Source organism: Eleutherodactylus coqui, chromosome 8 (genome assembly GCF_035609145.1).
Source record: "Eleutherodactylus coqui strain aEleCoq1 chromosome 8, aEleCoq1.hap1, whole genome shotgun sequence".
Taxonomy (NCBI): Eukaryota; Metazoa; Chordata; class Amphibia; order Anura; family Eleutherodactylidae; genus Eleutherodactylus; species Eleutherodactylus coqui.
The window spans coordinates 24,954,871-24,982,554 of record NC_089844.1 but is presented as its reverse complement, the minus strand read 5'-3'; the positions used below and the strand labels follow the sequence as shown (position 1 = coordinate 24,982,554).

Genomic DNA, 27,684 nt, shown 5'->3' with positions numbered 1-27,684 from the left:
ACAGTTGATGTTTCTGCTCATATCACTCATATATGGTTGGAATTAATCTGGTGACAGACTTCGCTTCAAGGGGTATTCCCAAGGTAGACTTATCACCTACCCATAAAGTAAGTGATAAAAGTTTGATCATTGGTCGTGGGGAGGACATCACTGTTGAGAACAAGGGTCGCATGTCCCACTCTCCTAGTCACTGCTGGCTTGCGGCACCCACTCGCGGAGACGTCAGATTGAATGGAGCCGTAGCCAAGCATGCGCAGCCGTCAATCCATCAAACCCAGTGAAAATGGAAACAGCTGAGCGCTTGACAACCTCTCCATTCAATCTGCTGGGGGTGCAATAAGCCTGCAGTGGAGGAGGACGAGGTAAATGGTACCCCCATTCTCAGAACTGGTGGGGATCTCAGTGGCGACACCCCACCGATCAGACTTTTATCCCCTACGATAGGTGACAGAAGTCCATCTTGGGATTACCACTTTAATAAAAGTTCTTGCATAATGAGCACCTTCCATCTTGCACAGCCTGCAGCAACTCAGGGTCACCGATTATAGAACTGGCCACAAAACGTTGGGTAAAAAAATGGCTACCTCCTACTGTACATTCGAGAATCCTTTGCTGGTACAGATAGGCTGAAAATACAGAGATGACATTTGTACATCATACCTTATAATTACTGGAGTTCACCCAGGATGTGGCAAGACCATCAACCATCCTATCTAGCAGAGTCTGGTCCTGTTCAAGGTCCACAGATTTCTGCCTATCTGAAAAGAAATCTATAATGTCCGGTCCCACTTGGAGCCTTTTATTAACATCCTTCTGTTGCAGCTGGGCCACCCAGTAATCCATTCCTTGCTCCATGGCTAGGGGGCGCTGGAGCATGCACTAGGGGAAGAGGCAAACTAGAGGGCAGCAAGTCACGGTTCCCTCAGGGATCAGATCCTCGTGGTTGTCTCTTCTATGAGGAAAGCTGGAGAGGGCTCGGCCGTCAAAGATGCAATCCTGGGAATGACAGCAATTCACCATGTGTCTGCGAGCAGCTGCTGCGATATTAAAAGTCTCATGTAAATATGCAGCAAGCAGGGGAGAGGCACTGAGATGCTGAGCCGCTGGTCCAGAGGTACATAGTTCTGCCGAAGTCCTGCCGAGAGAGAAAGTCACAGTTAAGAATAGAAACTTCACTTTGTTTTCTTTTGGCTATTAATAACTGCGCGTAATATGGCCGCCGTGCGGTATAGAAATAACCGCCACTCACTTATCCATGGATGCTTATATCAGACGGTAAAGAGAATACTACAGCGCTAGTCCAGGGAGGGATATGTGCTGCTATGGTTATAGCGCTGGCATGGTTATAACAGCCCTAATGAAAAACTGACAACTAATCAGATGTGATCCCATAGAACTTATCAGATGATTTTGGTCGGTAAATATGGACTCTATTACATCCGGACGATGAAATTCAAATCAATGGGGTTTAGGCTGTATGTAATAAGCTCAAGAAAAATACGTGCATAAAAGGGACCAAAAATACGGCTGTGTGAGCGCGCATTACGGAACGGTCAGACGGCGAATTTCAATACAGAATTTTGCACTTGAGTTCAGCCTCTAAAAAAACTATAGCAAAATCTGCGTCCTTCTGCTGCGGTCCGGCTCCGATTTAGCCTCGTCAATGATCAAACTTCATGCAAAGAATTCCAACACGGAAACAAGTCAGGATTTTCACAGACAAATTTTGCCCACTGACAGAGCTGAATTTATGGCAGACTTGAATCTCGAAAAATCCGCACGGTAGATCTGCAGTTCAAGCCGCCCGTAGAAAGCATCAGCAGATAAATTAAAGCATGCGGATTTGTTTTGTGGATCTCTTGGTCCGGAAAAGACATCGCAGCACGCGCCATTTCAGTGCGGTTCCGGCACTGGCGGCTTCCATTGAAGTCAACGAAAGCCGTCTAATCCGCGGCCTGTCCGCAATGGTTTTGTGGATGAGCCGCGGATTCTGTGGGAAGGGAGGAGGCGTTTAAAAAAAAAACAAAAAACCAAAAGAACCTGGCTGGCACTTCCGCACACAATCGCAGTGAGGAAAACAGAAGACCCGGGCAGGCACGCAGAAGACCCGGATGGGTAAGCAGCGTCCTCGGCCGTGGGCAGGGTAGGATTCTGTTCCGCCCGTGGACATAAGGTCTCTCTTCCGCCGCAGCATATTAAGGGCTTATTCACATGGGCGTAGGCGGTTTGAAGTCGTGTATTTACATAACCTAAAATTAAATATTTCATGCGCATTTCGGCCCCGCTGAGTGTTTTTGCGTCTATAAATATGCAGCGTATTCGCCAATGCAAATTTTTTTTAAACGCAGAAGAGCCCATTGTATAGATGCGCATGAGCCTAAACAGCACGTGTGAAAGGTCTCCTATGGGGCGGATGACAGGTTACATCTCTGCGATCATACACGGCCCTCCTTTCTCATGTAGATTGGAGGATGAGACATTCTGGATATGTAACTGGCATGGCCTTTGTTTTCCCTGGCATCATGACTAAACATACAGCGCCAGTACCTGCCTGGTCGGCATCCCGGGATAAAAGATGAGCTCCGAATTAAAAAGTGAAACGTTATGAAATCCTCGCTGCTTAATAAACCCGTCATTAGGAACACGTCTAGGTTATAATTACACATTACATAATGCAGAAGCCGTCTATGCAGCGCCACGAATTCCTGCACCGTGACTAGACAGGTCTGTGCCCGGCCGCGGGTACGGCCAGATCGGCCACGAAGATTAAACTTCAGCAAAACACCAGAATGGACGCAGCCAAGAAAAATAATCGACTACGAGAAGCATATCTGCAACATCCTGCGCTGTGCCCGGCTTGCCCTGCGGACTGTGCCAGCGATGTTGCCCAGCCCTGCTCCATGCATAATACTGGGGCAGGACCAGTGCAATCTCCATCAGTGACAGTTCTGCGGGCATCTACATATTCAGGACTGGCAATTTTCTCAAGTTAAAAGTGAAGAAATAGAGGCGCCATGTTGGCGAACTGACCAAAGCCACCCAACGCGATATTACTACCACCGCATCATATTAGTACTACGCCAGAACACGACTATCAGTGCAATTACTAGAAGCCCCCTCAACAAGGAGAACACAAAGCGGCGCAGGAACTCACAATGTGAGAAAAGCACCGTGTGACCTTCCCGCAGCGAGACGGTAATGACCGGATCCTGCCTCTTCGTTTTATTACCTGCTCCATATACAGAAAGCTGCTGGACTTGTCTAATGAGAGATTATCGCTCCAAGCAGCCTCACGCAGCCGCCACATAACCAGATACCTCCGCGCCGGAGCGAAAGGCTCAAACAATGCCCCGTATCCTGAGAAACAGCAGAGCCGACTGCGGTGCAACATGTCACAGAGACTGCAAAACCGGGATGGGGAAGAGCCGTCCGTGAGCTGCGACCCGCCGGCAAATGAGATGGAAATAAGGGAGAAGCCCAGACACGGCCCCCCCAGGCAAATCAGTGCGAGACTCTGAAGTCATCAGCGCTCACATGGGAGGATCCCAACAAGTCAATTTGGTTATAAAGAACAAAGACGCTGAGAATTCCACTCAATGAAAAGCTCATTGGACGACACCGAGCGGCACGGAGGCCCCGATAATGGCTGCGCACCGCACCCCAACATCTCCCTGCAGAACGTTACACCCGACTCACACACAAGCCTGTGGATACAGAACTGGCACCTGTAAAAGCCGGCAACTACTACTCCCAGCCGGACACAAGTATGCAAGTAGCAACGGGGCGCTTCAATCATTCCGTGCACCCAGGATATCAAACAAAATCATGAACCCGTCCGCCAGAAAAACCAACTGTGACATTAAGAAAGGCCAATGCAAGGCAGAAGATTCCTCCAAGTCGCTCCATTAACCAGCATTCAGTGGAACACAATATGATCGATACTGCAGCAGCCGGCCCAGACAACCCAAGACATGATCCATAGAGAACCATCACTAATCCAGCAGCTGCACTCTAACAGGAGGACTGCATGGCCTTGTGCATACAGAGCAGCCTGCTGCAGGTACGGAGTGCCGAGACAGAATGGCAGAAAGGATAAACCGGGAGACGCTTCCCTGTGACTTCCCAATCGCAGTACAGCCCCACAGCCTATGTTGGTGCTCTGTAAACAATAAAGGAAATAAACCATCCAGCTTCCCAAACTGACAGCCCTGCAGAGGAGCTGCGAGGAGGTACGAGGGCGCCGATAATTATACTATCACCCCCCACATGTTAATATATCTCCCAGCAGCGGACGACATCATCTACAGCGCCTCCACTCACCCTGCGCCCGCCATAGAAGAGGGACGGAACTTATACAACACCTTCATCGTGCCCGGAACCATAATAGCCACAGGGTTTTAGGCAACCTATAGCGCTATTTTTTATTTTTTTTGTAAACGCTACAAAAAGGAGCTCTGCATAAGACCGTCTTCACACGAGCGAGGAAAGCGCACAAGATTTGGGCGTTCGCAAGACGCACTTATATGAACCCCATTCTTTTAAATAGGATCATACACGAGCGATTTTTTTTCCCCAAACAGCAGCACATCCTATCTTCGGGCGCGCCCTCACAGCACCCATTCTTTGCAATGGGGCCGGCGGCAGCACCGCACGGCGTGCACACAGCGCGATGCGAGGTTTCCTGTCTGGAAACAATGGGAGAAACTCCGCGATTACTAATCACCCAAAGTCTACGGGAATATCGCATGCCGGCGACCGCGATTCATGGCCCAATATCACACTTAGCCTACAGAGGGCAGTAATGAGCAGGTCCATCTTTATGCCCTCCAATATTCCCGCCTCCAGTTTTTAAGGCCTTCTTCACTTCTGCATCCAACGCTTCATTTAGTTACCAGCATGCAGTAATATTTAATCTGGTAAATAGCAGACCCCATAATGAAAACCTGTTGGCCCCCATTATAGTAGTTGGGGTCTGTGGGTGTGCGGCACATCAGACCTGGCAATGCTGACCATTTCCTTGTTCTGCACCTCTAACAGAGCCAAAGCTGTAATGGCGCCGATGTGAATAAGGCCTTATCTGGGTTTTTCCTTCTGGGATGTTTCGAGGTGACAGCGGCGCCCCCTGCCGCCTCTCCTACCCCGAGGTATCAGCCATTTCTTAGGCAGGGTTCTCACAGGGCGGATTCTCGGCGGGAATCTCGCGGTTTGGCCGCAGCGAAAAAACGCGAGATTTCCGCCAGGAGAACCACTGCTGCCAAAAACCCGCGGCGGCTTTGAAGCGGCCCGGCCGCTCGCTCTTCCGCTGCGGCCGGCGCTCCCATAGAGGAGTGCGCGGCCACAGCGGGGAAAGAAAAGAAATGGACATGCTGTGGTCGGCAAAACCGCGACGCAGCGCTTAGCCGCAGCGGATTTGCCATCCCATGTGGACGAGATTTCTGAGAAATCTCGTCCACATGGATGGCTAATCCCAGGATTAGCGGCCGCATGCGGATTTGCCGCGGCGAGATTCCGCATGGAATTTCCGCAGCAAATCCGCCCCGTGTGAACCCAGCCTTACAGATGTAATCTGCTGGGCAATGCTACAACAGCAGATTTACGACATGCTGGCTCTTATGGTGTTGAAGGCTCCCATTTCCCGATGGCCGACGCTGGTGGAGAGTCCTTCAGGTCTACAGAGGTGGAATCCATGACTGCAGCCAGGAAAGGAGGCCATTACAATCCAGGGTAATCCATGGAGGACGGGGTCGTTGCTGCAGCGTTAGGAGGAGTCTCCCAGTCCATCGCTTCCTCTTGTGTTCTCTGGTTTCAGCAGATTGCAGTGTTAATCAGGGAATATGACATCATCCGGATAATCAATACGACTCTTGGCAGCAGAATCGCCGTCACTTTATGGAGGATGAAGATTCCCGGCCGCTGCTGCAAAGCCCGAGCGCCGATTTCCCTTCATCATCCTCCTGAGGCCTAAGGCTGAGCTGCACTCTGCGCCAATCTCTGTGTAAGCCCTGACCAAACACGGGAGGATGAGCGAGTAAACACGACACGTGGGGCACAAAGACAACAAGTCTCCTGTAATCTGCAACCAAACCCGACCGTGAGAAGTCCTGTAATCCTCAGAGACGCGGTCACCACTGACAGCACAGGAGGCGTCGCGCCCCGACAGGAGGCATCGCACGCCGCGGTGCGCCATTACCTGGGAGCACCTGACAGGTGCGGCCGACAGCGTAATCTGGGAGGCCACCTCTGCGTGTACCACAACACGGAAACAGCCGTGTAACATACTGATATTTTATTAAAAAGAATGGGGCCTGATAATAGTCCGTGTGGAGACTCTATAGCGCCCCCAGTGCAGGCAGATATACGCACAGTAGTGCAGGAGGTTTCAGGGTATCACAGGCTCTGTGCTGGGGTCTACCACATCCTACGTTGTGAGGGCTCCACCACACCTAACTATACACAGAGGCGCTGAGGTATACAGCCCGGCGGCACCTATAGCCTGAAAATACCCGACCCAGACGAAAGCTCCAGGACGACCATTCAGGAGGCCGTCCGATATACACATATACGTGGGGAGGGTCTGGTGATTATATATAGGTGCTGTGCTGCCATGTAAATCTAGTTATGTATGGGGCCACAGCCATGTCTATATACAATTATATACAGGAGTGGATCACTGCCTGTATATACACCCATAAATGTGGGGTCACTGAGATAGATATATATATACACACACACACACACACACACACACCCCTTAACGCAAGAGGAAGGGTCACAGTCGTGTGTGTACAATAAAAAAAAAAATTATATATTACACACATACATATATACATACACACACCTATATAGTAGCAAGGGGTGACACATACACACACTGCGTGTATACACATATATATAAGGTGGAGGGTGGGCACACTGCATGTATACATGTATATATATGAGGAGAAGCTGGGCTCACTGTGTAGACACACTATATATAAGGAGAGGGTTGGTTCACTGCGTATACACGCATATATATGGGGAGGGGGTTGGCTCACTGCGTATACACGCATATATATGGGGAGGGGGTTGGCTCACTGCGTATACACGCATATATATGGGGAGGGGGTTGGCTCACTGCGTATACACGCATATATATGGGGAGGGGGTTGGCTCACTGCGTATACACGCATATATATGGGGAGGGGGTTGGCTCACTGCGTATACACGCATATATATGGGGAGGGGGTTGGCTCACTGCGTATACACACTATATATAAGGAGAGGGTTGGCTCACTGCGTATACACGCATATATATGGGGAGGGGGTTGGCTCACCGCGTATACACGCATATATATGGGGAGGGGGTTGGCTCACCGCGTATACACGCATATATATGGGGAGGGGGTTGGCTCACTGCGTATACACGCATATATATGAGGAGGGGTTGGCTCACTGCGTATACACACTATATATAAGGAGAGGGTTGGCTCACTGCGTATACACGCATATATATGGGGAGGGGGTTGGCTCACTGCGTATACACGCATATATATGGGGAGGGGGTTGGCTCACTGCGTATACACGCATATATATGGGGAGGGGGTTGGCTCACTGCGTATACACGCATATATATGGGGAGGGGTTGGCTCACTGCGTATACACGCATATATATGAGGAGGGGTTGGCTCACTGCGTATACACGCATATATATGGGGAGGGGGTTGGCTCACTGCGTATACACACTATATATAAGGAGAGGGTTGGCTCACTGCGTATACACGCATATATATGAGGAGGGGGTTGGCTCACTGCGTATACACGCATATATATGAGGAGGGGGTTGGCTCACCGCGTATACACGCATATATATGAGGAGGGGGTTGGCTCACTGCGTATACACGCATATATATGAGGAGGGGGTTGGCTCACCGCGTATACACGCATATATATGGGGAGGGGGTTGGCTCACCGCGTATACACGCATATATATGAGGAGGGGGTTGGCTCACCGCGTATACACGCATATATATGAGGAGGGGGTTGGCTCACCGCGTATACACGCATATATATGAGGAGGGGGTTGGCTCACCGCGTATACACGCATATATATGAGGAGGGGGTTGGCTCACCGCGTATACACGCATATATATGAGGAGGGGGTTGGCTCACCGCGTATACACGCATATATATGAGGAGGGGGTTGGCTCACCGCGTATACACGCATATATATGAGGAGGGGGTTGGCTCACCGCGTATACACGCATATATATGAGGAGGGGGTTGGCTCACCGCGTATACACGCATATATATGAGGAGGGGGTTGGCTCACCGCGTATACACGCATATATATGAGGAGGGGGTTGGCTCACCGCGTATACACGCATATATATGAGGAGGGGGTTGGCTCACCGCGTATACACGCATATATATGAGGAGGGGGTTGGCTCACCGCGTATACACGCATATATATGAGGAGGGGGTTGGCTCACCGCGTATACACGCATATATATGAGGAGGGGGTTGGCTCACCGCGTATACACGCATATATATGAGGAGGGGGTTGGCTCACCGCGTATACACGCATATATATGAGGAGGGGGTTGGCTCACCGCGTATACACGCATATATATGAGGAGGGGGTTGGCTCACCGCGTATACACGCATATATATGAGGAGGGGGTTGGCTCACCGCGTATACACGCATATATATGAGGAGGGGTTGGCTCACCGCGTATACACGCATATATATGGGGAGGGGGTTGGCTCACCGCGTATACACGCATATATATGGGGAGGGGGTTGGCTCACCGCGTATACACGCATATATATGGGGAGGGGTTGGCTCACCGCGTATACACGCATATATATGGGGAGGGGTTGGCTCACCGCGTATACACGCATATATATGGGGAGGGGTTGGCTCACCGCGTATACACGCATATATATGGGGAGGGGTTGGCTCACCGCGTATACACGCATATATATGGGGAGGGGTTGGCTCACCGCGTATACACGCATATATATGGGGAGGGGTTGGCTCACCGCGTATACACGCATATATATGGGGAGGGGTTGGCTCACCGCGTATACACGCATATATATGGGGAGGGGTTGGCTCACCGCGTATACACGCATATATATGGGGAGGGGTTGGCTCACCGCGTATACACGCATATATATGGGGAGGGGTTGGCTCACCGCGTATACACGCATATATATGGGGAGGGGTTGGCTCACCGCGTATACACGCATATATATGGGGAGGGGGTTGGCTCACTGCGTATACACGCATATATATGGGGAGGGGTTGGCTCACCGCGTATACACGCATATATATGGGGAGGGGGTTGGCTCACTGCGTATACACGCATATATATGGGGAGGGGGTTGGCTCACTGCGTATACACGCATATATATATATATGAGGGGGCGGCACACTGCGTGTATACACATATATGGTGGGGGTGGTACACAGCATGTATATACACACACACACATATATATATATATATATATGAGGTGGGGGGCACGGTCCTGTAATATATGAGGAGAGTATATATTATATATGAGGTGGGGAGCGGGCACACTTCGTGTATACACGTATATGAGGAGGGGGTTGGCTCACTGTGTATACATATATATGAGGGGGGTGGGGCTGCCCTGTAATATATGAGGAGAGTATATATTATATATGAGGGGGGGGGGCTGTCCTGTAATATATGAGGAGAGTATATATTATATATGAGGTGGGGGGCACGGTCCTGTAATATATGAGGAGAGTATATATTATATATGGGGGGGGGGGGGCGCTGTCCTGTAATATATGAGGGTTAGAGCACTGTGTGTGTATATTATAGCAGCAGGGTTCACAGCTCCGCAGGCCCGGCCGCTACTGTCACTACTGCCTCCGGTAGCGCTGACGCACGGTGTGCACAGGCCCCGCGCGGAGCAGTCTGCAGGCCGCGATGCCTCGTTGGCTCCTCCGGGCTCACTGTACCTGACTGACGGTGCCGGGGAGGCCGCTCCTCGCTCTACAGCAGCCGCAGGTCCCGCCGCTCCTGGCCCCGCCGCATCGCTCCACTCTCCCCGCTCGTCTGCGTCCGTCTCCCCGCCCCGGCTGCTGAAAGGAACAGTCACTGCGCACGCTCAGCCTCCATACCATCGAGAGTCGAAGAACCAGAGCGGCCATTACCGGGGCAACCAGCGCCATCTTGTGCAGGTCAATGGAACACTTGGCGGCCATCTTTACTGTGGGCAGATGTGTGTTACTTCCTCCAGTTAATGCTGGTAACAATAGACCTAGTCCATCATGGCGGTCACTACAGTTAGCTCCCCTTCCTATGAGTTCTTTCCTTTTCCCTGAACCCTCAGAGCTGACACTCATTTATGTAGTGGGGAACAGGGTAATAAATTATTGATTTCAAGAATGGAATAAATCTATATGGGTGCAGGTTACTATTTGAAGTGGCTGAGAGTAAATAGCACATGTATCCATGGTGCGACAGCAAACCCAATGCACCATGAAATAGGCAAACACCAAATACACAAATTTGTACTCGAATCTTGCTAAACGTACTCTATAAACAATTGAGGCCTTTAGGCCGGTTTCACGTTCGCGTTGGAACCTCCAGTCAGAGGATCCATTACCAATCAGGTTCTTAACCCTTTCCAATCCACTGTCTGACCTCTGAAGACATTATGATTTAAGGCTGTACAGCTCCGATGTTGGAAGACGTCCATCGTGGTTCTCTTACTGTATATTGCCAGCCTCTCTGCTGTCAGAGCCTATCCAATGTGTCACCTCATGCAGTACTGGCTTTAGCCAGCATTTAGCACCATTGTATAACGGCAAAAAAAGAGTAAGCCTCCTAGGAAAACCAGGATAGAAATTGGATTGGAAAGGGTTAATACTGGTAGAAGAAGTGCTGCACGCAGCAGCGCCTGCCCCATCGAAAGCAGTGGAAGAACTCTACGATCCTCTGCCACAACTGTGACCCCCGCGCTGGAGGATCCCTGGGGCTCTCACATGGTGGGGAGTACAATAGGGGGCGATATTCATGGCCCCATATCCCGCTCCCCAGGGTGAAGTTAGTCTCATAGCACCCGAACACTCAGATTAATCTCGTTCAGAGACCCAGAATCCTGCCACGGAGTCCGTACGCACATACGGACCTGGTTACCTTCTTCTTCTGTACTGCGGATGGTCGGCACGGCTCGCCGTCAGACATGCGCACTGCAGATTTTTTTTTAAACTACAGCCTTTTCCGCATCATCATCATCGCCTAGCGATGACGCAGAATCCACAATCTTTCCGCAATGTTATTGCGAAAGAGCCGAGGATCCGACGGCTTCCTTTGACTTTAATGTAAGCCATCTACGAGGAATCCGCAAAAAAATGGAGCAGGCTGCGATTTTTCCTCCGCTTGTGGAGACCGCAATTGGTTTCCGCAAGTAAGGAGGAAGAATCGATTTCCCACAGGCGAACTCCGCAGCAAATATTCGCCCGTGGGCAGGAGCCCTTAGGCCGCTTTCACACAGCTGAGAAAATCTCGCACTAATATGAACCCTATTCTTTTGAAGGGGGTCCATACACACAAGCGATTTTTTTCCCCCACATCGCGGTGCGGGAAAAAACTAGCGGTACATCCTATCTCTGGGCATCCCGCGGAATGCCTTGATCGTCCGAAATGATGTCTGCCCATGTGAATGAGGCCCGAGCTAGATGGGGCGAAGCGCACCGCCAAAATTAAAGGAGCCGCCACTCTAGTTCTAAAATGAAATAATTCTAACCGTATTTATGTGTGCGCCACTATTTGATCAAAACGTGCGCTAAGAACCTCCATTTATTTACATAACACATAAATTGATGTATTCAGTTTTGGTGTATTTGATGGCGCTTTTGTGTACCGTTGCTCTACTGCGACACCTGGGCTACATTTAATAAAGATATGTTATTACATAGTAGTATATATATCTTATATATAAAAATGTAAACTGTTTGTTTGTGTCGCATACAAATCCACAGTTCCGGTTCAATTTGAGTGAAAGTCTGGATGAGCGTTCCAATGAATACTGGCGTAATTAAAAATTCCAGTACTACTACTCATAAAAGCGCCGTGCAACACACGGGTATATTTCCTAGAAGTAAATATACCAAAATGTGCAAAACTGCACTGATATCCCAACAGCAGCCGTCAAGGCTCCGCCTAACATAAGGTAATGGCTAATTAAGAAAGTTAGTAAATATTTGTATTCTTCATAAACTAGCAATTCTGTTGCATCGTTTTCTGTAAAGGCCAGAGATGCATCGGCGTATCTCAGCTGCAACTATGTATGCATTATGTAGATGGGTAGCCAAGCCTAGTCTGACATTAGTCTCTGACAAGCTGCTTCCATGCACAGGATCCCCTTTCGGTGGATGTCTTTCCTCGATCTTGCCCTTATCTATATACTCTCCCCGTGAACTCTCTTCAAGGCCTGCTCTTATATAGACCATCGTGCTAAAGTATGGTGGAGATAGGCAAGTTGGAACAGCAGCACTGCATGTGGCTGCTCCAAGTAATGACCTACGAGAACAATTCCTCCTCTGACCCTTTTCAGGTACGGGTTGTTTGCAGGACGCCCTTTTGCTGGATGTTTTCCCTCAATCACGCCATTCTCCGTTTACTCTCCAAACTGTTAAATGAGAAAATCCCCACAAGCTTGGCAGCGAAATCCTGGTCCCGACTAGTCTAGCACTGATGATCTCTCACACTGAAACTGATCCCTGAAAAACGTGTCACGTGACTTTAGACTGCGCTCCGGTGTCAAAGCTTTAATTACCATACATGTAAGCGGCAATCGTGAGAGGGCCAGAAGCTCTAAGATAGGGCCAGTGAGTGAAAAGCCGGCTTCACATAAGCATGCATACCTTTGCGCAACTTTTTTGCCCAATGAGGCTTTCTGCCCACAGGACATATGAATTTGGGAGCGCAAACAAACGCAACGATTCAAATAGCCAATTAAAGAAGTGTTCCTTTTTTCCAACAGAATGATGCAGTGTTTCACGCCTCTCTTTGCATACTGCCCCCAGTGACTTCTATGGGGACCTTTGGTGCACAAGTATGCAGAAAAATCGAGCATGCTCTATCTTTTTTTGCACATCTGGGTGATGGAGCAGTAAGTGTTTAAGGCGCAGTGTGATCACGGAATACACGCTGTAATTGAAAGCCGGGATATTATTTTCTTCTCCCATGAAATAACTACCTTTAACTAAATGACCGGATATTCTGGATTATCACATAGTTGTTGTGAACTATATAAACTACACCCCTCATTATGAAGGTAAAATAAAGTGAACATGAAGTCTGACGACATCTGGTTCTCCGAGATTTCGGATCAGCAAAACATTAGGCCAATCTTCAGCCATTGCTAGAAAAGGGAGAACAGATTCCTTTATCTCAGAAAGCATAGAATTGCATTGTCTCTGTAGTCAACAGATGAGGATTATACGCATTCACAGAAAAATCGCCAGCCTCGGATCCGGGCACGCTCTGGAGGAGACGGCCGTAAGCTCTTTAATTTTACCTGCAGTATAAGAAGATAAAGCTGCGCTCTGATTGGTTACTATTGGTGAAAAGAGATTTTCTTTTAGACATCTTTCCTAAATCTGCCCCGTGGTTTACTTCCTGCAACAGCGGATAGTTACTGTGGGAGGCGGTGCTCAAAGGGAACGCAAGAGGCCTTCACCAAGTACCCAGATACAAAAGCAACAGCTGAACTTCATATTCAGAAATGACACCAAACTGGATCTGTCACAAACATGAAGAAACCGAGGCTCCTCGTCAGTCCGGACAACCGAAGTCACCCGTGACATCGGATTACAAATAGTGCTTGAACATCAATTCGGAGACCGTCCCAGCCCGTTGATGTATCACGAACGACGTGTCAGTGAGGCTTAATCTCTCTGAACCTGAAACTGTAAAAAACATACGTGCAGGAACCGAAAGAGCTCGTAAATGCGTACATTACTGTACGTGGTTGCTGACCGAGTGCAGGAGGACTCTTGGACCCATTGCTGTACTTCAGCGGACAAGGAATGGCCTCCATCAGCTCAGATGAATTCACAGACTACGTGGTGCTGGTCGACTGACAATATCCAACTCGCAAAAGACCAGCAAATTGGCGTTTGGTGCTCGGAGTCAGGAACACAAATAGTGAGCCAGATTTTCTTCAAATCAACGCCACGGTTTATCCAGCCACGTCTCAACTGTTTCACAACCAACTCTCGCCAGAAGAATGAACGCCAGAAGAATGAACACCCTGCTTTTTCCAACATAGAAGAGAGAGCTGTGAACACGAGGTTATGGCCACTATGTTGCTCAGATTTAAGGCATAATGTGCCCGCCCATTATCTGTATACCCTGGATCAGCGTTCCTCAACTCCAGTCCTCAGGGACCCCCAAGCAGGTCATGTTTTCAGGATATCCTATAGCAAGAACACCCATGGCAATGTCTGAGGCGCTGACCATAATTACATCAGTTGTTTAATACTGAGGAAATCCTGAAAACATGACCTGTTGGTGGGCATGAGGACTGGAGTTGATGACGACATCATCCGCAGCATCACCGCTGAATCAAATATCAGCCCACAGAGGGCACCGAGGAGCACTGCCAGCATCTTCCAAATAAAGCTTTGGGAAAAATAATGCACTTGCTTGTTCTTCCTGTCGCAGTATTGTCAGCGGCGGCTACTTTTCCATGGCCAACCCTGTATAAATGGGCATAAGTAGTAACAGGAGGCGGCAGACGAGCTCCAAGTCCAGAACATCAGCTTCATCTCATGCCCCATTATAACAAGTGCTGACATCGATTACCGTCTGCATTATGTGCTGAGAGCAACGGACATCAAACTGCTGCGCCACCGGATCCTAAGGGGAGCGGAGGAAGCACTGCAAGGAAAAACCCTTCTTGTTTCATTTAGGTTTGAAACGTTGTACGGTGAAATGAAAGGGATTTTACTTGGGAAGTTCTGCATCCCTTTATTATCTTGGGAAATCGAGGAAAAGCACAGATCGCTTCTTCAGGAGTCATATACCCATATAATTACATCTGTGTGCTGTTCATAGGCTCCCAGGATACTGAACGCACGTGGAAGAGACCCTTGGACAGAATACCACCCAACATGAAGCCTGTATCGGACTACAGGAGCCGAGGACTACCCATTAGGTACCCGAGATCCACTGCACTCCATTACAGCGGAATAGCAGATAATGCGCCAGCTGGGGGCCACACTGTTCTAGGATACAGCCCGGCTTCTATAGAGAAGTAGGACAAAGGGGTCTCTGCTCACAGGTGAAGGCACATTGGCATCAGCTACCTATTGTTATGGGATTGAGGGTAAGGATGAAGGACAACGTAGGAAACATGACTATAATGATTGTGCCATTTTCCAAATTCTTTCTGCAAATGCCAAGATTGATCAGCAGTGCGTGGAGGAGTTTGTGGAGCCATGTGGCATCGGGCCAGTGACCACATGGGTTCTCTATTGTGTAGAGCACATCTCACTTCCCACGCCACAGAGCAGCGGTGATGTGCATGGCTACTGTGCACCCAGCGGGTTTCTGGTCACTGGCACACGGTTTATTAAGAACTTTATTGCTTTTATTTAAAGTTTTCCCACTAAAGTACATTTACATTTATCCCCTTAGCCACAGTAATGGAGGCTAAATGTCTTGATGACTGGGGGAATCTGACCCCTTGGATTCCGAATTCCCCATGTGAATGGTGTGTCAGCATACATACATGATCACCGATCCATTCACTTCTAAAGGGACAGGAAATCAAGGTGTTCAGCCATCTGTCTGTCCCTCAGAAATGAATGGAGGTGCAAATTTACATAGGTCATTTGGGTGTGCCACTCTTGTGATAACTGGGGTCCTAGAAGTCAGCCCCCCAGTGATGGGGCATTTATCTCCTGTCCTGTGGATATGCCTTTAGAGTCATTAGTGGGGAAACCTTTTGAAAGTACCTGAGATGAAGGAGAGAGGAAAGAACGGATGAAACCTTCTCACGATGCAGAAGGTTTTCTTACTACCAAGTTCAGCTTTTCGTGGGCAGCACCAACTCCACATGCCACCGATGCAAAGACTGAACCCCGATCAGCAGAACTCTTCTCTGCTTCTCATGTTTTTGTCCATAGATTGCATAGAAAACAATGAATCCAGGTGTTAAAACACCCACCAGACATCCCCGGTCACAGGACCAGAGATCAAATGATTGAACGGTGAAAGCAATAAATCATGACATGACCTAGAAGAGGAAGAAGAACGGCAACCTGCCTTGTACAGAAACGGAGAACTATCTTGATTTATTACGATCGGTGAATGAAAAATCCACATAATTTATAAAGCCACAAGATAAAAGTCTGACAAATCTCTGAAACTGGTGAATTGTGAAATCAGCAGAATCACAACTGGGTGATACCAAGAGTAGGGGGCGCTACAGAGTCCTTGTTCTGCCTGCTGTCATCAATTAGCACAGTCTGAGGCTCGGCAGAAGTCTATGTACATAGAGTTAGTGGAAGAAGCGTCCGTCCCACGTGTGGACAGTTTTGCTTCTGCCGCTGCTCTCTGAAGTCCACGGCGCCTCCACAGTCTTTGTTTAATCTGTTTGTAATTTCACTTTTTGGTTTTGACATCTGGTAACTTCAGCTCAATCTCATCGTCGCTGTCATCCACAGCCTCCAAGCGGGCAGATTTCCTTCTCTCCAGCACGGACGGGGTGCACACTGGGGTCACATCCTAAAAAGAAACCGCTCGTTAATATCAATCCCTGACCAGGTTAGTCTGATGTCTGCAGTGTGAGGTCTGCCGCCACTCACCTGACTATCTACGGAGGTGTTGGCGTCGGCCTTAGAAGCCTTCCGTACTTTCTTCTGAGCAGCCTGTGGGCACAACAGAGAAAACCACCATCGTTACCCTCCATGCAAATCCATCAGTCGGCTTTATGTGTCACACCTGCGTCTGACCAGATCCAAGACGGGTTGCAAATCTAATTTACTTTCCATGCCAATCCTTTACAAAGTTCAATATCTCATCTCACGGACGAGGAATGAAAATAGTTAACATCCGAAAAGGTGAGAATATGTTCAGACTCTGCGGAACATGTGCAACAATTGACAGATGCAATACAAAGTGCAAAAAAAGTCTCACAGAATTGAGGTTTCCCCCCGGATTTCCTAATCCCGGAACGTAAGCTTTGCTGCGGATCTTCCCTGCAGATTTCATCCTTTACAACATATATGGTGAATTCTACAGAAAAGCCACACCAAAATCACTTGCGCATGGCCTCCGTCTAATACTAAGTGTTCTGATCATTACTTATCAGTCTAAGCCAGTGGATCTAAACTGGGGGTACACGCCACAGCATCCGGGGGTACGCCAGCAGGGAGAAAAAGAAAAAAATCTAAGTGTCCAGAAATGTTTGGACACCATCATGCAAGCAGATATGCTTACAACGTAACATGTTCTCTATAGAAGCGGTTTTGCAAGTTCTTTAACTCCTTCCCGCTCCTGGACGTACCTGGTACGTCATGGCAGCCTGGTACTTCCCGCAACATGACGTACCTGGTACGTCCTGGAGATAGCACGGGATCACATGTGATCCCACGCTATCCCGCAGCGGGAGCCGGCTGTCAGTCACAGCCGGCGTCCTGCTCCAACAGCGGGGGGACATCGGAGATGCGCCCGCCGCTGTTAACCCCTTCCCTGCCGCGATCTAAGTAGATCGCGGCAGGGAAAGAGTTCACAGAGGGATCGCGATCCCTGTGTGTCTCCGGCCGGAACTCGCGATGTTATCGCGAGAGCCCGGCCTGTCACCATGGCAACAGGACGCCAGACACTGGCGTCCTGTATTGCCTGTGCCTATAATCGCTGTACAAGCGATAAGGCATGGCAGAGCAGTAGCTCTGCCATGCCTTATGACAGCGATCATAGGCACAGTGATGTAAGTCCCTCAGAGGGACTCAAATAGTATAAAAAAAAAAGAAAAGAAAAAAGTGTAAAAAAAAGAAAAATGTAAAAAAAAAAAAAAATGTAAAAAACCCCTTTTTTATGCTTTTTCTAATATTAGCATAAAAAAAGGGGAAAAAAAACTAAAACCCCACATATTGGGTATTGACGCGTCCGTAACGACGTGTACAAAAAGTTGAACACGCTTTTTATTTTGTACGACAAAAAGCGTAAAAAAAACCGCTAAAAAACAGAGGCAAAATGCTAATTTTTAGCATTTTGCCTCACAAAAAATGCAATAAAAGTGATCAAAAAAGCCGTACATTTCCCAAAATGGTACCAATAAAAACTACAGCTCGTCTCGCAAAAAATAAGCCCTTAAAGAGCTCCGTACATAGAAAAATAAAAAAGTTACAGGACTTTGAATGCAGCTATAGAGAAAAAAAAAAAAAGATTTCCAAAAAAAGGGGGTTTTATTGCAAAAAAAGTGTAAAAACCTAAAAAAAAATATAACAATTTTGGTATCGTTGTTACCGTACCGACCCGCTGAAAAATTTTAGTGTGTCATTTATGCTGCATGATTAACGCTGTAAAAAAAAAAAAAAAAAAATCTATGGCAGAATTGATGCGTTTTCTCTCCCTGTTATTAAAAAAAAAAAAAAATTTACGATATTGTCTATATACCCAAAAGTGGCACCGATAAAAACTACAGCTCGCCACGCAAAAAACAAGCCCTTACACGGCCGCGTCCACGGAAAAATAAAAAAGTTATGGCTTTTGAAAAATGGAGATGGAAAAATACCAAAAAAATCGCTTGGTCCTCAACGCCAAAATAGGCCATGTCATTAAGGGGTTAAAAAAAAAAAAAAAAACATTTCAGAAATGGCAACAAGTTGTTACTATTAACCAAGGGTACTTTTACAGCCTGGTTTTCAGTGTCGTCACAACAGTTATCGCTCCTATGCTTTGACCCAGGGCAATAGTCACTCAGTGAATGGAGGCAGAGAACGTTTGTGATTTTTCGCCCGCCTCCATTTGGAATAAACAGGCAGTTGGTCATAGATGAACTACCTGTTTACACGGGACGATAGTCGCTTGGCTTTGAGGGGGAGCTAAAAGCAAAGCGACTTCAAACTGTCGGGTCCTGCGTTTCGTCTTCTATAAACGGGCAGGTGTAAGGAAAGAATTTGGCACCACATGCTGCTTTTTATTCCCTTCTATCGAACAGAATCCACAGCGCAGCAGTGATACTTCCATTGCATCAATGGCACCGCAGTGGACCCCATCAGCTTATAATTGGGTCTGTCAGGGGTCCCACATGATGTCTGTTGTGGGATGGGAGAACTAGGAGGAAAAGCCCAACGCTACGCTCTATCAAATCTGGTCAGCCAAGCCTCTGATGCCGGCGCCAAACAGCCTTAATGTGTTAAAGGGGGTTTCCGGGCTATTTTTTTTATTGATGACCCATCTTCAGGATAGTTGGATACCTGATCAGATGGGGACCGCGGCTCATCAGCACCACAATATGGATCGTTCGGACCTGTGTATTTTATGGTGCTGGTAATTGCAGGTGCAGCTCATTAAAATCAATGTGCTGGCCCTTTAACACAAAGCAGAACCAATCCTCATCAACACTACAAGATGTGGCTGCAGATGAGAAGAGAAACCGCAATCTATGTTAACAGTGTCACGATGAAATGGCGCAGTAATACTTACAAATCCTGGAAAGTCGTAGTCGATGCCCTTTTCTGCGAGACGTTTCCGCAGCCTCGTCTCTTTTCCCAGGAGTCTGTCCATCATTTTCTGCCCCTCCTTCATGCTGCGCTGCTTGTTGTATCTCTTCACAGCCGGATGAGACGGTTTCTTGAATATGGAGTTACAGTGAACAAAAGTCCTGGGGTGCACCTTTTCCGGAGGCACAAGCTCACCTGTAGGGGGCGACAGTTATCTCCAGCTCCATACAACCACAAGGAAAGGGTTAGAGACGCGGCCGATACTTACACTTCAGCAGCCGCTCACAGAACAGATAATTATTCATCGTGTCGGCAACGATCTTAGCCACGTCTTCACACTGGAACTCCACAAAAGCATAACCTTTACTGCCGCCCGTCTGCAAATAAAGAGCCAAGAAGATCAAGAGGAAGCAAAATAGCACAAAACTATCAGGACAGGAGACATAATGTATGTACACAGTGGCTCCACCAGCAGAATAGTGAGTGCAGCTCTGGAGTATAATACAGGATGTAACTCAGGAGCAGTACAGGATAAGTAATGTATGTACACAGTGACTCCACCAGCAGAATAGTGAGTGCAGCTCTGGGGTATAATACAGGATGTAACTCAGGATCAGTACAGGATAAGTAATGTATATACACAGTGACTCCACCAGCAGAATAGTGAGTGCAGCTCTGGAGTAGAATACAAGATGTAACTCAGGATCAGTACAGGATAAGTAATGTATGTACACAGTGACTCCTCCAGCAGAATTGTGAGTGCAGCTCCGGAGTATAATACAGGATAAGTTATGTATGTATGTATGTACACAGTGACTCCACCAGCAGAATAGTGAATACAGCTCTGGAGTATAATACAGGATAAGTAATGTATGTACACAGTGACTCCACCAGCAGAATAGTGAGTGCAGCTCCGGAGTATAATACAGGATAAGTTATGTATGTATGTACACAGTGACTCCACCAGCAGAATAGTGAATACAGCTCTGGAGTATAATACAGGATAAGTAATGTATGTACACAGTGACTCCACCAGCAGAATAGTGAGTGCAGCTCTGGAGTATAATACAGGATGTAACTCTGGATCTGTACAGGATATGTACTGTATGTACACAGTGACTCCACCAGCAGAATAGTGAGTGCAGCTCTGGAGTATAATACAGGATGTAACTCAGGCTTAGTACAGGATAAGTAATGTATGTACACAGTGACTCCACCAGCAGAATAGTGAGTGCAGCTCTGGAGTATAATACAGGATGTAACTCAGGATCAGTACATGATAAGTAATGTATGTACACAGTGACTCCACCAGCAGAATAGTGAGTACAGCTCTGGAGTATAATACAGGATGTCACTCAGTGTTATATCATCCAGCTGATTGCTTATTACAAGTCCCTGCAGCCATTGTGAGATTTTTTACTTTACCTTCTTGCTCCTGGACAGTCGGAGTCTGGTGACGGTCCCAAACTGGCCAAAATACTCCCTGAGTTCTGGTTCAGACAAAGCGCTAGGAATGTGTCCGATGTACAGGACGCCGGGGGTGAGGGTCTCCGACTGCGGGAGCAGAGGACAAGTTATAAGTAACAGTAGATGTCACAGATTCCCCTTTCATGACATCCACACTAAGTATAAGGAGATCATTGGGGGCTCTGGGGGTGACAAGACCTCAGATAACGGAGGGCACTGACCGCCATTTGTTCTACCATCACTGACGGACGGACACATCCCTCCAAAAATCCTCCTGACACCCCAAAGAACACGAAGCGTGATAAGTGGAGAACTGTGACAAACCCACAAAGGGGGCTGCACATCCATAAATGCATAAACAATTGCAAACACTCCAAAAGTTACCCTCCTAGGAACTACGTGCATCCAAACGGGCACATGAAGCAGCAGCTACACCATCTACTACACGCTTAAACACAGACGAGACACCGAGACGTGACAGGGGGAGGGGTGGGGAGAACATCTGCGGTCCCGAACAGAAGGAGACGGCACGGGCGCCAACAAGGAAAACCGGGCAGAACAGGAAGAACTACTGGCAGAAAAACTGCACTCAGATTCTGAGCCGCAGCTCATGGGGTCCTGAACAGCATGCGGCGGGCTCCAGGAAATGGCCAAGCGATGATTGACAAAATTATGAGTCTTGTACCATTTTTAACATTAATTTCACTCTACAAAATGTGGCAGATATGAAAAGAGGGGCATCAAAATGAAGAGCGGGTGAACAAACTAGGCAGCAATGTGCCGCAGCGCAGAGAACCCCAGGGGGCGCCCAACACATCTATATCATACAGCCTTCCCTCAGTCATGTATGTGTATTTACAGGGCACATACCGGGTCCCCCCCCCCCCCCTCCAAAAGAGGCGCTTGGTCTTATTATACTTACCTAGCGGGCTCGGTCCACATCCCTCCCGCTGCTCTCCGGAGCTCCGACCGCTTCCTGCGGTCCTCAGCTGCTCGTACATCACTTCCTGGTTATGCATAAACCCCACCTCTAAGGAGCAATGGCTGTGATTGGCTCTTTAACCATTGCTCAGCCAATCAATGCAGCGCTGGATGAACCAATGCGATGGCTGTGATTGGTTTATTTAGCGTTGCATTGATTGGTTCTTCGACCACTGCTCAGACAATCACAACCATAGTTTCCTGGAGGTGGGATTTATGAATCCCGTAACCAGGAAGTGATGATGTACGAGCGGCCGAGGAGTGCAGGACGTCTGCTGGAGCTCTGGAGAGCAGCGGGAAGGACCTGGACAGAGCCCGCTAGGTGATTTATTCTCTTTTTTTTTTTTTTTTAAATGTAGTGTAACTAGGGCTCATTTTTGGGGTAGGTCTTAATTTCATAGAAACAGTACTTCATACATATTTATACAACACATACATGACTAAGGGAAGTCTGTATGTACAGGTGTATAGACAGTGTATAGAGCATGGGTGTTATTGTATCTTGACGCCACCAGGAATTCCTGGTGGATCCAAGATTGACAAGGGGTGACACCCCCTGTATCTGATTGGCTAAAGAGCTTCTTCGGCTGCAGGTCCTGCAAGGACACTAAAGATGTTTAGAAAAGGTATACACCGGGTGCCGATACTGCGGCCACGCAACCCCAGGTGCAAGTGGCTTCCCGGCGGCGGCCGAGAAGGCCGAACCCCAGCAGGGAAGCCAAAGTAACGGTAATGTGCTTTACCAGGAGCATCATCTTTCCTTTGTTAGCGGGGAAGTCGCCGTCACAGAGCTCAGAGGCGTGAGGGGACACCCATGACGGAGGCGTGAGGCGGCGGACGAATGGTAAGCATGGCTGAAATGCTGCCCGAGACGGAGCACACATGCAGCAGCGGCTGGATTGATTTGTGCCTGCCCTGGAGGGTTACTTGCTTGATAGCCTTACTTTATTACATGTAAATGCTGGGATGTTACAGCGGTAAAATGGCAGCATTTACAGCCATTAATGTAAGGCTAACAAGCAAAGTAGCCCTGTGCCTAACTCTCCAGAGCAGGCACAAATCAATGCACACTGTGCTGCTAGGACCTTACAGCCTTCACCCTATCAGGAGCTAGGGGTGTGAGAGGTGTGTTCCTCCTGTCAAACCACTAGCTTCCGGTGGCGTCAAGATACAATAATACCTACAACGTGCCCTATAGTCAGATATACATGTACTCTATAGAGGTTATACTGTACATACAGTCTTCCTTCAGTCATGTATGTACAGCGCACATGTTATAAACATTTATATGCCTTCTGGACTCATGTAGGCATGTTTCCTGTAGATATACATACCGGTATATGTCAGCTTGTTGTAAGCAGATATGTCTGAATATCTACGGGGTACATACTACAGACATATGTATACACCTCCTGGAGATGTTATGTATCTGCCTTGTAGCTATACATACATAACGGTATAAAATCCCAACTCACACATATGTACATCTAAAGGAAAATGTGTTCTGATCTTTAAAATAAAAGCAGAAGACATTTTCCTTAAGAGTCAATTAAGTTTATTTTTTCTGTGGATTGGTTTCCTGACGGCCGCCAGGACAGGGCGGGTGGATTTGACACAAGGAGCGTTGCTGCGGTAGCGGTGAGGTGCGGGGCCCCCGACAGGTGAGCTTCTCTATATACATACAGTATGTGCCCCGTACATACAGCCTCAGTCATGTATATGTACAGCACGTCCCCTGAAGACATACACCCAGCTGACGCTGAAAGGCCCCCTGCACACGGGCCAAAATTCTGCGGCGGGATCCGGCCATCTGCAGGCGGCCAGAGGAATTAATACACTAATTTTCATCATCATAAGAAAAAAATTGGACAAAGATGAAGGATTTCAGGATGTTTCCGCCCGGCGCCTCTCGTCATCAGTACAACTCAGGGGAAAACAAAAACTACAACAATGCGGTTACTAAGTGCTCACACCCGCTTATATTATATTTGGGGGTGTGGTTGTGTTCCGTATTAGCCAATCACATTAAGCTCATGTTAGTAGTCAGCGCTCCGCTGCCAGTATTTACAGGGATCCCGATTCCCCCATATAAAGTTCGGCTCTTCTAGGATTTTCCTGACATTTTCTTAGTTGGTCCGTAAAGATCTTACAAGAAGTCACAGGGATCTGATTGTTGGAAGATATCAGTCAGGAGGAGGGGCCAAGACATCTCCAAGACATTACATGTACCGTGGAGCACAGGGGAGACCATCAGCAAGAAGGGGATTAATGGCCCAACAGTCACATCACCAAGAGCTGGACGGCACTCAGGAAGTGTTGCCAAGACCAGAAGAAGAAGAGCCGGGAGACCAAGATGACAAATCAGAAGGATGGCTTCCCTAGATGATCACAGTTTTGGAATGACTCAGCCAGAGTCCTGAACCCCATCGAGGATCTGGGGGCGACCTGAAGAGGGCGCTACACACCAGATGCCCTCACAATCTGACTCAGAGGCTTCAACGAGGAAGAGCGGGCGAAGATTGCCAAGTCAGGATGTGCCATGCGGGCAGACCCCGACCCAAAGAGACTGAATGCAGTCATGAACGCACAAGGTACGGCCACAGAGGATTAGCCTTAGGCCCAATGTCCAAGGGCGGATATTATAAGATCCGCAGGCGTCACCCACAGGGACGGACAAGCAGCCGCAGGGCTTTAATGATGCGGATGGGATTTTTCCCCCCGGCCTGCGGATCGCACATGCAGGAAGAATTCGCAGCATGTTTCGTTTTTCTGCGGATCCCACAGGGGCGGCTGCCATTGAAGATAACGGAAGCAGTCCCTGCCGCAGTACGCAGCCGTCACTATGGCCGCGCCGCAGATCCGCGAGAAAGCAGGGGATCAAAAATAGTGAGAAGAAAGAAGATCCGGCCGCGACAGAGGAGCCCCGCAGCATCCGGACAGGGGAGCAAAGTGTAAAGTGGTCTCATGGCTGTGGGAGTCGGCACTGGGACACGTCGTGACGAGGGACATGAGGCGTTACGCTGCCTGTCCACGGCCACGCCGTGACATAGCGCCCCGCGGGCGGCCACGCCGTGACATAGCGCCCCGTGGACAACAGGGCGATGATGTCACAAGACATTATATCCACCGCAGGGCGTGTTATATACAAGGATGTACACGCAGGTCACATGTATAGATACACACACGTACGGGTATATAGACAGATAGATATATCTCTATCTACAGGGGACACGCTATATACACCTGGGTCACAGACTATAATACATACACACACTGTACATACATACATACATACATACATACATACATACATACATACATACATACATACATACATACATACATCCCTTCCCCCACTCACATGTGTGCATGACACATATGATACACATCCCCGGACATATACAGCAGCGCTACCTTCGGCTTCTTGCGGACTCTTTGGACATTCTTCTTGAAGGTTTCCTGCAGTTTGGGGTCCAGAGAGAGCAGAGAGACCCCCGAGCTGCGCGGCTTCTCATCCGACGCCATCACTATCAGCTGCGCACGGACTGAACACGTGGATGTGACCAGCTCACAGCGCCACCCCGCGGCCGGAAGACCAAGGCGACCAGCTGAAGGGAACGCTGATTAGCTCTAGTGACCTCTAGCGGACAAGTAATACATAACAGAAGCAGATCCCTAAGCAGCGACACATGGCGGTAACCTGGAATGTTTCTAGTGACCTCTGGTGGACAAGTAGTAAAATAACAGAAGCAGATCACTAAAGAAAGACACCTTGTGTTGGATGTATAGCACTGCACTCTATGAAGCGACACCTTGTGGTAAATTTTCAAAACAACATCCGCTATTTCCTAATGAAGCGACTCTCAGTGGTGAAACTGCAAAATAACAGCAGCTGTTTCTTAAGATGCGCCACCTGCTGGTGAATTTTGATCATAAAAATAGCAACGGATTGAAGCGACACCTATTGGTGACTATGTAAAAATGGTATCAGGAATTTCCTTGGAAAGCGCCACCTGGTGGAGAGTCAGCAGAATGACATCATTCGTTCCGCAATAAAGCGACACCTGGCGGGGAATTTGCAAAACTACAAAAATATCATAATGAAGCGACACCTGCTGGTGGAGGTGCAGAATAACAAGAAAAATGTGATATAGCGACATCTGCTGGTGAATCTTGAAATTAACAACTTTTTACTGAAGTGACGTTAATTGGCGAATATGGAATCGGCAACGGCGAAACCTGTTGGTAGAACAGGAAATCACATCAGTCCTGATAAAGCGACACCTAGTGGTTATTAGGTAAGGGTGAAGTCACACGAACGTATATCGATTGTCCTCCTGTGCAGGGGGGGGGGAGGATGGAAGAGCCAGGAGCAGGAACTGAGCTTCCGCCCCCCTCCCCTCTGCCTCCCCTGCACTATTTGCAATGAAAGGGGCGGGGCTAAATTCCGAGAATTAGCCCCGCCCCCATCCCGCCTCTCCGCATTGCAAATAGTGCAGGGTTGTTCAGCAAAAAAATCTGTAGTTTGAACATCAGTTCTGTAGTAAAGCGACTCCTTGTGGTGAATTTGTGTAATGACAACAATAATTTCCTGATAGAGGGATGCCTGCTGATATATCTGCAAAAGGCCGCCTGCAGACGAGCGGGTCGGATCCGGCAGCGAGAAATCTCGCCGCGCGATCCGACCCCAGAGCCTTCAGGGACGAGCGCGTACTCACCCGCGCCTGGCGGCCCCGGCTCTTTGATGTGCCGGCTGCCGCGCAGCCGGCGCATGCGCAGACCGGAGCCGGCGGCCAGGTGAGTGCATGCCCCGCAGAAAATTAGAACATGCCGCGGTTTGTTTGCCGCGCGAGATTTCGCGCGGCCAAACCGCGGCCGTCTGCATAGGAGTGCGTATTGTAATGCACTCCTATGCAGACTTTCAGCGGCGGAAATCCTGCGGGAAATCCCGCCGCGGGATTTCCGCTCGTCTGCAGGCGGCCAAACACCAATACAAGTTACTTAGAAAAGCGCCACCCGGTGGTCAGTTTGGGAAACATGATTATTTATTAGTGTTATTTAGTTTAACCCCTTGAGGACCGGACATTTAATTTTTTTTGTTGCCATTTTTCTCATCTCTGTGTTCCAAAAGCTATAACTTATTTTTCCATCGGCGAGTCACATGATGGCTTGTTTTGTGGGATGAGCTTTATTTTCTAATTAGGCTGCTTTCACAGGGCTGTGAAAATCATGCGAGATTTGTGCGAAGTGAGACGCATAAATATGAAACCCGTTTTTTGAGTGGGGTCATACACATGAGCGTTTGTTTTTTTTAACCCATTGCGCAGCTTCTACGTTCCCTCGTAACGCATTGCCCATTGTTTTCAATGGGGCCGGGAAACACATCGCATGGCGTATGATGTACATGTGGGTACGATGCCAGGTTTACCATTGAAAACAATGGGAAATATGAGCAGGATATTGGGCGGAGTTTCACAGCCCGATATTGCACTTAGCTGTGTGAAACTAGCCTTATACCGTGTAATCTACTGAAA

The 27,684-nt window shown here is 48.4% G+C and overlaps 2 protein-coding genes across 2 annotated transcripts in view; both read right to left on the bottom strand.

Moving 5' to 3' along the window:
- CLASP1 (cytoplasmic linker associated protein 1) overlaps positions 1-10,125 on the bottom strand; it is a 151,870-nt gene extending 141,745 nt beyond the window's left edge. Inside the window, exons 1-2 of the mRNA XM_066575337.1 lie at positions 9,977-10,125; positions 661-1,135 (exon numbers count right to left, since the gene is read on the bottom strand). Of these exons, the coding sequence (XP_066431434.1) occupies positions 661-876 (216 nt within the window). The 5' untranslated portion in view covers positions 877-1,135; positions 9,977-10,125. The remainder of the gene's footprint in view (positions 1-660; positions 1,136-9,976) is intronic.
- A 6,183-nt stretch (positions 10,126-16,308) lies between these two features.
- NIFK (nucleolar protein interacting with the FHA domain of MKI67) lies at positions 16,309-25,720 on the bottom strand. The gene is made up of 6 exons (XM_066575336.1): positions 25,565-25,720; positions 21,128-21,256; positions 19,971-20,079; positions 19,686-19,897; positions 16,841-16,903; positions 16,309-16,760 (listed from the first exon to the last, which is right to left on the bottom strand). The coding sequence occupies exons 1-6, from the start codon at positions 25,673-25,675 to the stop codon at positions 16,638-16,640; spliced, it is 747 nt and encodes a 248-aa protein (XP_066431433.1). The 5' UTR covers positions 25,676-25,720; the 3' UTR covers positions 16,309-16,637.
- Between the last annotated feature and the right edge of the window lie 1,964 nt (positions 25,721-27,684).

Bases quoted from the DNA above. Each gene is read 5' to 3' on its own strand.
- NIFK (XM_066575336.1), bottom strand. From the start codon at position 25,675: ATGGCGTCGGATGAGAAGCCGCGCAGCTCGGGGGTCTCTCTGCTCTCT. The intron at 19,898-19,970 runs GTAAGTATCGGC...CGCCCCCTACAG, and splicing joins CTGTGAGCGGCTGCTGAAGT to GTGAGCTTGTGCCTCCGGAA. The intron at 16,904-19,685 runs GTAAGTATTACT...TTGTGCCCACAG, and splicing joins ACTACGACTTTCCAGGATTT to GCTGCTCAGAAGAAAGTACG.